Source organism: Natrix helvetica, assembly GCF_964273705.1.
Source record: "Natrix helvetica genome assembly, chromosome: 6".
In the NCBI taxonomy this organism is placed as follows: Eukaryota; Metazoa; Chordata; class Lepidosauria; order Squamata; family Natricidae; genus Natrix; species Natrix helvetica.
Window position 1 is genome coordinate 59786627 of NC_138553.1, and position 11495 is coordinate 59798121.

The 11495-nt window shown below is 34.1% G+C and overlaps 1 protein-coding gene across 6 annotated transcripts in view; it reads left to right on the forward strand.

Moving 5' to 3' along the window:
* The window catches only part of FOXP2 (forkhead box P2), a 618653-nt gene extending 608127 nt beyond the window's left edge, over positions 1-10526 (forward strand). For all 6 annotated transcript variants that reach the window (XM_081957449.1, XM_081957451.1, XM_081957452.1 and 3 more), the window contains one exon: positions 7556-10526. In XM_081957449.1, coding sequence (XP_081813575.1) covers positions 7556-7700 — 145 coding nt within the window. In that variant the 3' untranslated portion in view covers positions 7701-10526. The remainder of the gene's footprint in view (positions 1-7555) is intronic.
* Positions 10527-11495: the final 969 nt, after the last annotated feature.

Here is an 11495-nt window from a genome sequence, read left to right on the forward strand (position 1 = left end):
CTTCTATATCCTGTTAACATTCTGTTTTTTTCTGCAGACTTTAACCAAATAACTTAATACAATTTTAATTATTACATTCCTGTCTTGTGTCTCTTAAGCCAGGCTTAATGAAAATAGTATAAAATTTAGATTTTGTAGGGACCTAAAATATTCATTATTTGGCCAAATATTTTTTCTTTAATTAAAGTGTATATATTAATAACACAAATAGAGGTGCTGATGAGATTGATTCAAGGACTTTTAAGAGAATTGTATTTACTTTCACTAAGCAAGAAGATTAGTATTGGACTTAGTTGTTTGGCTAGATTAGCTAAAAGTAAAAAAAAAAAACCCTGATCAATCTATTTAATATTTAAGAAATTAGGAAAGTTAAATGTCTACTAAGCCATTGAAGTAACAAGATCAATTTTAAAAGTACACCATTTTCCTGTTTTGTTCAGTGATGTTGGTATGCTGAAGGAGCTTTTGTATGTAAAATATGTGTCATCTCATTTGCAGCCCTTTTCTATCATGCTTCACTCTTTACACTTCATTAGAAATATTTCTGGTTTTTGAAAAGTGAGTTTTGCCATAATAAACTAAACAAAAATCATGTCCTTCTTATATACATTCTGCTTCCAAATTATTCTGAGATTTGCCATTTTTTTCACACACCAGTTCGACTAGGAGGCAGTGAAAAGGAGAGTAATGGCAGGAGAAAAGAGAAAAAAGAATATTGCAGGCAAGGAATATAAATTGTTAAATGTTTGGATTCAGTAAAGACTAAAAATTGTGCTTCCTTATAGTGACTGTTTACCTGACCTTTATGTTTTTCAGAAAATATGTGGGACTTTTCCTTTCCTTTTAAAATGAAAGTCATGGAGATTTATTTATTAAATGTCTTTGGCCACCCATTTCAGTCAATAACTCAGGGCAGCTTACATTTCAAAAAATATGTTACAGTTAAAAATATTAAAAGCATTTTAAAACAATAAAAATGGTAAAATCAATAAAAACATCCAAATTAAACATGCACAGGAGCAAGATACTTGGCTGGTTAGCAATATAGCCAGGGAACAGGGCCCTTCACACATTCAGCACCCTAGGCTCAGCAACATAGTCAGGTTTTTAGGGCCTTACGAAAGGCTAATAAGGTTGGGGCCATTCTGCTCTCTGAAGGGAGAATATTCCATAGAGCAGGGGCCACTTCAGAAAACGCTTGTGTTCTGCTCCTTGCCAGTCAATTTTTGGGGGCTGATTAGATCGGCAGCATGCCCATTCTATGTGACCCCGTTGGATGGGTAGAGTCTCTTGAAAAAAGACAATACTTCAGGTATCCCAGTCCCAAGTCATGTAGGGCTTTAAAGGCAACTACCAATACTTTGAATTGCAGCACACCTGTAACCAATACAGCTCAGGTAAGAGTGGTCTTACAAGGGCTGTGTATCTGGCACCATTTACTACCCCTGTGATGCATTCTGCACCAGTTCTGAATAGTCTTCAGGGATAACTCCATGTAGTGTATGTGACAGTAGTCTAACATGGAATTTACAAGAGCATGAATTGCAAGCAGGGTCAGGATTAGGGTTTATCCTGTGATATATGGAATTGTGACATAAATTCATACTCAGTGCACTACTGAAATGCTGTAAACCTAGAAAATAAACAGATATTTCATTTAAGCATGACAATGAGTAACCTTTTATAAATAGGAAATTTGACAGGTCTAAGTACTTACTGATGATCATATTGTTTCCATAAAAATGAACTGGTGGAATTAGCTGTTTTCTGAGCAAGCTAGTAAGGTGTGTAAACTTTAGAAATGATTGAACATTAAAAAAGCAAAGCAAATTGCTTTCATGCTTGATTTTATTTAATTATATGGTATGTAGCTAAGGAGCTACTTTGAACATCATGAAGGAGCTAATTTATAATAAGGAAGTTCATTTAGCTTAGTCTAAATGGCAACAATTCTCTATAGAGTTTTAGTCATCAACACTGGAAGCGCTCAGAATTTATGTTATGGTTGAAAGGCATTTTTTTAAAATAGAACTTCTGGCATTCAAGCATTCATCTGTTTGGCAACTGCCATGATCCCTCTGCCATTGACTAAAATTGGAAAAACCATAAGTGAAATGGCAAAGGAAAGTTAGACTTTGGTACTAAGTCAAGAATTTATGGCCTCTGAATATCTGGGAAATACCATGATTTGTTATCTTGGAAAAAAAAAATATTGGTTTTCCGTTGGGTAAATTCAAAATGTAAAAAAACTTAACTCCTGAGGTTTTTATTTTCAGTACTCAGAAAGGTAAGCCCTGCTTTTATTAAGATTTGGCATGCTATGAATGATTGAATCCTTTCACCTGCATTTAATCATATGAACGGGGAACAGAACCCTTGGTTATCGACAGATTTTCTGTTCCAACTGAAAAGCAGACTGACCTTTTGTGATATATTGCAGTGTATGTGGTTTGTATTACACTGCTTAGCTCTGAATAGCTGCCCATGAAAGAGCAGGAAGCAATAACTGTGAAAAAGTGATATTTGGAGAAGAAAACTTTTAGGATTAAGATTTTGTATGGTAATCAGAACTGGGATGCTCATCCATCATGTACATTCATATGCTATAGTTTGGCCTTATATTGTAAAGTCAGTTTTCTAAAATGCTTGCACATTGTTAGCAGAATCAGAACTAAAGCCTGAAGAGGATATACTGGTATTAACTGACCCAAATAATATATATATAATTCCACAAACAATTGTATTGTTGATGAAATAACATGCACTCACATACAAAAAATGATGTGCTGTAAAATGCTGCTATGACTGAATTTAGTAGCATGGTTATTAACACATGCTAGAAACATTTGATGTTCTTTGGGGATGATAAGAAAAAATGGGTATGACTGCCATCTAAGTTCTCTCAGAGGCAACAGATTAATGGCAAGATATGGTGATGGGGGAGAAACTCTACTTGATTTGCTGTGCTTCCCAGGGAAGAGAAGTATGGCCTCTGATGTCTGTAGCGATAGTTGTCTCTGCAGCAAGTAGCACTTCAACTTCCTCCACAGCCAACATCATCTATCCCAGAAGTAACAGGAACAACATATAAATACAACTTTCCTATTGCCTCCAACTTATACTGTCTTTTAAAAAATTGCAGTTATTAAAATGTGAGTGTTTATGTATGGAAGCAAATTATTATTGTTTATCATAAAAATGCCTTAAAATAAACAATTTTAAAAGTTGGCAGATTAGAAAACAGGTGTATAACATAAAATTCATTCTCCAAAGGATCAGTAAAATATCCTCTTGCAAGGCAAAATGGAAAATTCATTACAAGATGCTATAGTGTTATCAGAGATGTACTAAATGAGTATCCATGTGTTTCAATTGTAAATCTACCACAAGCCACGCATAAGGTTATTTCTTGCACTACCACCAAGTGGAGCTCTATGGACTAAATGATATGGAGTCAAGACTCTGTTTTAAAGTTTCCTACCTCATGTGAGAAGGACCATTCCTTCAATTATTCTGACCCAAAACCATTTAAAGCAGTACTTCCCAAACCTGGATAAATTACCCAAAATTGGGCAAAGGTGGTTGTCTAAGGGACACAACAGAGACATTTAAATTGACTTAAAGTGTTTCACCTATATTGGATAAAAAAAGACAAACTTTCTGATAAGCTGTTTTTGCTAATGAAGGAAAATGGGAAGCATTAATTTGAAGCTTTAAAAGGGGTAAGCCATAGTCTGAATTTTGGCTAAAAAGAGATTGGAAGCCACTGCTATTATGGAAAATGAGCTACATATCGCAAATTCAATCTGTATTGAATACAATAGCTATTACATTTTAGGCTAGACTGTTTTGTAGACACTTGACAAAGGAAGATCCATGTAAAATACATTCTATTAAGCCAAAGGTTGATTTAAGTAATTCTGAAGACATGCATGCTAGTGCACTCTTGTAAACTGAGTAAATGGTTGCTATCTATAAAACTCCATCCATAATTATCATCAGAATGTGACTGAGCTTGTGCAAAATAAATATAAATGAATAAAAAAAGAAATACATTAATATCTGATATTTGTCATAAAACAATGAGACAAAAAGAATTTTTATTTGTTTTATTCAAGACTCAGAGGGATAATATAAATACAACGGAATAATAAACTTACTAACATGAAATATCAAATAATCAAATGGATTTGGGGAATGTATTTTTTCAAGTCGTAAATTATTCAGACAAGGATTAAGGAAAGGAATTCAGGAAAGAGCTACTTATTTTTTGTAATTGTCTGTGGTGTGTTTCCTATAGAGAGATGTGTGTGTGTGTGTGTGTGTGTTTCTCCCATTATTTATATTTTCTGATTTATGTAACATAATTCCAGTCCATTGTAGCATGAAGAGTATGCCTAATATATATAATTCCCTATTTATTCTTTATTTTATAAAAAAAAATGACTCCTTACTTAAAATCCACTGTATGGTGACTTGCATACAAGCAACAAAATGCACGATCCAGATGCAAATTGTCATTGCTGCAATTAAGTACCTACATTGGATGTGTTATATGACAATCTCATTGTTCCTGCATAACCATTGTTCCTGCAAATCTTCTTGCTAAAACTTTAGGAAGCATTTCCTAATTCAGGGAATATGTCTTTGATTTTTTGATATATTATTTTGCACATTTTATATTGATGTAACTTTAATTCTATTAGTTTACTGGAGAATTGAGGAACCCCAAAACAAGCAACTTTTCTACGTTCTATAAATTTGGTTGGAGCATAGCTAATATGATTAGTGTCACCATAAAGAATGATAATACACCTTATTTCATTACAATACACAGTTAATAACGTTATTTGCATCCCCAGCATATCTGTGCATGATTGCTAGTAATAATCCTGTCACAATATGCAAGTGTCTCATTCCAATTGCAGCAATGAATTCAAAGATACATAGAACACATTTATTTCTGACTTCATAATGCTTGCTATTCATTAAATACTAAATGACTCATCCAGACATCTTAATACAGCATAAAGTGACTGAGAGAACTAATAGTTTTTCTCGCTTTTTCAAGCCACACAAGCATGTTACTGATTTATAATTAATGCAAATTAAAACTCTAAGCTATGTTTTTCACATTGGGAAAAGGCTTGCAATGTTTTATGACTACAACAACCTTGAATAGTTTAGACTCATTTGCTTTTCTTTAATATTTTTAAATACATATTTCTAAGATGTTTTTCTAGGCTATGATAAATATTAGCGACAGGACTTTTAAAAACCTATGTTTTGCAGCGAACCTTCTTGAAGTAAAATGAATTTGCATCCCTAGATCATTATTAAAGTGGAGTTGATTGTTTAGATAAATTTAACTTACCGTAGGCCTTGAAAAATGCCATTGACTATAAAATATGCTTTCTTTGAACCAATATATATATATAAACAAAAGGCTGACATATTAGCAATTGCAGAATGAACCTATTGTAGTGACATTTCTGTGACTTTACATTGTAATGACTGATTCAGATGTTGATTTGGGGTAATATTACAGCTTTTTAAAGATTTTTTTTTAGATTTCAGGTATTTAAGATTATCCTTTTTTCTAATGGTGAACAATTTATTAACATATAAAAATTGAAAAACACAACAAAAGTGATTGCTTTCCCAATTTGAATAATAAGTTACTTTGCATTGAATATTCAAGCAATCTGTACCTTTTAAAATTCAAAGTTACTTCTTTCATTGAAGAGCATAGCCCAAGAGATGGCTGGCAGATTCAGTCACTTTCTAATGCAAAAACTACTTGATAAGGATTTTTTTCAGAGCAATTCCCTGATGCATCTAATGTGTCAAAAATAATTAGGTTTTGGCAGATTTACCATTGCAGCACAACCCTTTCCTTGGGTAGGGCCTGGATCATGTTAAGCCTTGTTTGTGTGTGACAGCATTATTATTCTTGTTAGCTACCCACTTCCCCCCATCGTTCTGTTGTGTTTGGAAATTTTCCACCTCAACTTGTGTTCCTCACCAGTGTTTTTCTTCATTTATTGACAGTTGGTAAAGATATTCATTAATTTAGAGTTAAAAACATGTATCATCATGTCTCACTGAACTGCTGGGCTGAAGTTGATTAATGGCAAAGACTGGCTGCAGGTTTTCCTCTTGAGAAGCAGCATGCTGGCCCTGCATATTAATGAGACACTGTGGCTTCTATTAACTAGATAAAAAAACAGGTCTTCTCTTGCTTCAGGGTAAGAGGATGTATTTTTTTCATTATTATTATTTATATAATATTTTCATAAGGTGCTTGGTTTGAAGCTTCCAAGTTTCTACCTACCTCACTCCTTCTCTAAAACAAACATGTACGTTTCAGCTAGAGGGGAAAAAAAACTTGAGGATACACACTGATTAATTTTCCATCATTATATTGTCACACTTGTCACATTCAGCATAAAAATAATTAGATAAAATTATGTGTAGGTGCATAAAAAACACATACGGTTGCATGTTTTAAAACCCTCATTTATATATTGAAAATAACACTGTTTGTCAGACTGGCCACACTTGTTCCCTTGACTCCATAAGTGTTAGAAAAAAGGTATTTTTACTAGAGATGCTGAGTGCAGCATGAGCGAGACAAGCTCTGAAGAAAAAACATGTGAAAATCTTATATTGAAGGCAATCTGAATGTCCAAATTCCTCCATCCTGGGAAAATAGTCCAACTAGGTCCTGTTCTGATGGTTTGAGAACCTGGTGCCTCAGGCGTCACAGTAAATTCCTTTCCCAGGGCTGATGTCCTTGAAGGCAGGAAGGTATCTCAGTCTGGCAGCTCTGGTTCCTGTCAGTGTCCATACTCCCCAATTTCTCATAGCATTCATTCACACTTGCAGTACTCTTCCCCTTCCAAATGCCCCCTCCTCCCCACTAGTTTTGGCAGTTGCAAGAGAGCTTCAAAGAAAATGAAGATGGCAGCTGACATTTTTGTATATTAAATGATTAGTCACTGATTTGTTGGAATTCATTTAATAAAAAATCCTGTTTTTCTTTCATATTTTGAAGAATATTAAAAAAGTTTAATAATTATGAGGAATTAATGAATGGACTAGAGATGCTGTTGGTATAGATTACGTTTTCTGTACTCACTATCCTTTTCACAGTTTAATTATTTTGCTATTTATATTTTTATTGACAATTACGAATTCTAATGAAATTCAGGTAGTTTAAATAAAACATCATATGATAAACAGTTCAAGCAGAAGCATATTTAAACATGTTAATTATTCAGATACAAAGCCAGAATCAGATGAAGAGCACAGGTCCAGGTACTGTAAATCCGATAAGAATTCTGACTGCTATCTTGAAAGTCTATGAGTAGGCCAAGAAGTTTATGAAGAAATTATATGGATGAATGGACATGCTAAAGGGAAGTTAGTTACAAATTACTTAGTTAAAATCCTATTTTTTAATGTTTTTACTGTGATAGAAGAAAAAGAAAATTGCTGTCTACTGACAAATGTACTGAATAAGTAAAATTCTGACCTACTGTCTTCTCCTTAGACACTCAATCCATGTCAAAGAAGAGCCAGTGACTGCTGAGGATGAAGACTGTCCAATGTCTCTAGTGACAACAGCGAATCACAGTCCAGAATTGGAAGATGATAGAGAAATTGAAGAAGAGCCTTTATCTGAAGATCTGGAATGAACAGAGACTTGGGAAACCTCAAAATGAAGGGACATAACACTGACCTTCCCAACTACTCCATAACCATGAATATTTGACAGATTTTTACTGTGACTATTTATTAAGCATGGATAAAGGAGAAACAATCCTAAAGGAACTCATTAAGCCAGCCCTTTGGGAATCCAATTACAAGCAGGCAAATAGCTTGTGTTTTTTGTTTTTTTTTCCTTTCTTTTTTAAAGATAAACTGATTTTCTTGAAAAACAAAACTGTTTATATATAACGGCTTGCCCATTTAAAAAATGTGGCTAACAAGGGTTCATGACATGACTGAATATGAGGATACATGTTCTATAGAAAGCAAATGGGCCTCATATACTGCCAAAAATAGTGTTAGTTTCATCAATGTGAAAATTCCAGCATACAGTAGTTGTAATAATGTTAGAAACAATTGCTGGTCAAGTTCAACTTGTTGCTATTGTTTTTAATTTGCACAGGAGTAGTATCAGAAATTAGTATCACTGCTTGTATCTAGCTGAATTTTAAACTGCAGAACGTTAGTTTTTTTCATGTTGGTGCCACCAACTGTAAATGACATAAGTTAGTTCTAACAAACCACAGTAATTAGACTGTTGCGACCATCTAAAAATCTAAGCTTCCAGTCTGTGCTGTTAGTGTTAAGATGTAAAGTGCAATCCTAAGCTAACATTGTCTGTGCAAGCACCATTGAAACATTTGCATATCTGCATATATCTTACAACTGTACTCTTTACCTCCTTGTGATAAAGCTTTGTCTACCTGCAAACACAGTCAAAGGCTACAGCTGCAAACCAAAGCCTACTCTAACAATGGCCAATAGCTCAATGACAGAAGCAGCCACATGCTTTGGTCAGCCTTCTGTAACTTTAATTAGTACAAAGGAACTTTTCCATGAACTACCTGCTGTTTTCTGAAGACCTCTGGGATCTTTTCATTTAGCCCTAGACCAAGAAATAAATATGGGGGAAAAAGTCAATTTTGTCACAGTGTAATCTTCTGAGGCCAAAAGTCAACCTCAATGCAGTGAAGATTTGTTTTTATTTTAAAACAGAGGTGAGAATGAAGTTTGTGCAGAAGTTAACAATAGAAAGCAACAAACATGGATCACTGACCAAAATGATGTACTTGATGCAAATGCAGATTGTGTATTGTTATGTAAAATATGTTTTTTAATTATGTTTCCTCTCCATTCAGACTGGTTTCCCCCATCCCCACCCCCATTCCCTGTGATGAATACATGTTGTTGGAAGAAGTCTCGTATGGTCTTAAACTTCGTTGTGTGCTACTTTTTATAGTCTTAAGTTATAAATGACAAAAAAGTAGGAACCAAACAAAAAAAAGGTCTAGTAAAGCCAAAAATTAATTTCATATTGATTTAAAGTAATCTAGGTGAGTTTTTACAATGAAAGCAAAGATTATAGCAATTGTAGTCCATGGTATTTATTTTCAGTCAAACCAAAGTTACATAAAATTCTGCCTCTGTTAATACGGGATACTAACACTAACAATACACTCCCTTTGGAAGACTTGCACAGGCCAAATTGTTGGAATGCTGTTTTTCCTTCTCCTGTTTTTCTCCCCTTTTTCCTCCTCCCCCTCCCCCTCCTCCTCTATCCCTACCTTCCTACAACTCCAAACCCCAAATTACAATGGTACAATAATGGTGTATTTGACACTAGTATAGTCTAATGTTCGCTTATATCCTACAAACTTTACATGTTGCTTTTCATGTGCTGTGCCAAGTCTTGATAATACTTCCCCTTCCCCCCAACCAAGGGACCTCATAACCTGATTATGGTTATTGCTTTACAAACCGTTTTTTTTCCACAGAAGGTGGCTGCTAGAGCTTAACATAAGTACCAGTTCCATGTGATGGACCTGGGTCTTGCAAACTAAGCTCATTGTATTTTTTGCTGAAATCAGCAAATAGACTTAAAGAGAAACACAGTCATCTATCACGCCAAATAAAAGGACAAAATGGCTTTCGAAAGGGTTTTCCCACTTGCCCAAAAGACTTTTTGAAAGCTTCTACCTCTGCAAAAGAAAAAACAAACAAAAAGAAATTAGAACAATTATGGCAGATTGCATGAATTGTGAGATCATCACAGTAACTGCTATTTTTCATTACATTTGTCTTTGGGTCATGATAACAATAGGTTTAAAGTAGTGACATCAAAAGAAAGCTTAACATGTGAATGAGGGTTTTCCCCGTGTCATCTGGGATCCCTGATATGTGGATGACTGAAAGGAACTGATATTTCTTTCAATTGCATGTTCAAAGACTTTGATGGACTGGAAGTTACAGTGATAATTGGACCATCAAGAAGGTGGCCTAAGACTACAATGCTAAAGTATGCATACCTCAGTTACAAACCTTTTTGAAAGGAAGTCTCAGCCACAGAATGCATATACCTGTAGAGTTTTGCATGGGTTTTATATAAATACAGTTTAAAGGAAAAAATAGCTGCTTGCACATTATACCAGAAAAACCTCCAAAACTGCAATTGCTTTGAAAAATAGACTTTAGGTTTTTTGGAGTTTTCTGAGATGCTTGGTCTGTATTTTGATAATTGTGCATATTATGTAAAAATGTTGGTGGACCCATAAATGACCAGACTTTTTCTAAGAAAAATGTTGCTTTAATGCATTTCATGAATTTTTACTCTGATATCATTGCTTGCTAGTAATAGCAAACCTGCTTTTCTGCATCTGCTTTGCGTAGCTATTGTAAGGCTTTGAACTAATGTATGTATTTATTGCTTGAACTTCTGTGCATACCTTATAAAGCATAATGTCTGACAATTTAAATGGCTCATGTATTCTTGCTTCTAACATAAACTGATAATGGGGACTATGATCTTTTGTATACAGCAGATTTTAACTGTAGCACAACATCTGTTTATGTATTGGTGGAATATACCTGTTTTCTTTATCTTTTTTGAGGTAAACTAATTTTTGATACTTTTCATTACTGTGTACTGTGTTCATATCTTGAATTCTCTGACGTTAGAAGTCATGGTTGAGAATTGTAACAGCTGTTGTTCATTCTGTATTCATGGCTCTCACTGCTGAATAAAATAAAGGACCAAATTTAGGATTTGAAAGAAAACTGTCTACCTCTAACACCAGGGAGTTATCAGATTTTATTTTACATAGTTTTAGTCTACAAAGATAAATTGCTTAAACCTAATGGACTTAAAGCTTATGTTCTATATTGTTGAATTCATGACACAGTTGTACTGTTTCAAAATCAGTTAAAAAGTCATTTGAATATTATAAGTATTAGGTAGTGCTAACAAGGTTTTCTTTTGATAACTCAGATATGAGAAAATGATCATCAACATTCTGTGTTTACAGTTCTTTAATTTCAGAAAATGTGATTTGGGTAGATTTTTTTGTTTTTTGTTTTTTTGTATTGAAGGAATTAAAGCCTAGCCAGCTAGGAGTACAGCAAATGATCTTTATTTTTGAGGAAAAAAAGATGAAGGATTTGACTGTCCTGGTCAAATTTCAAGGTACCATGGTTTGTTTCTCTCAGATTCCTCAAATTGGACATTCACTTTTGGATATTCTCCTTCAGAATTTAGCTAATACATTCCAATACTGGGTTACATTTTTAAAGACTAGAGTAATTACTGTTTATAAAGCACTTACAAACCCTTCCCTTGTTATTTCAAAAGTGCAAATCAGAATGGATTTTGTCCATAAATCAGGCATATTTAACAAAAAAGATGTACATTTTACTATAGCATTAATGTATACAGTGTTTTCACTGCT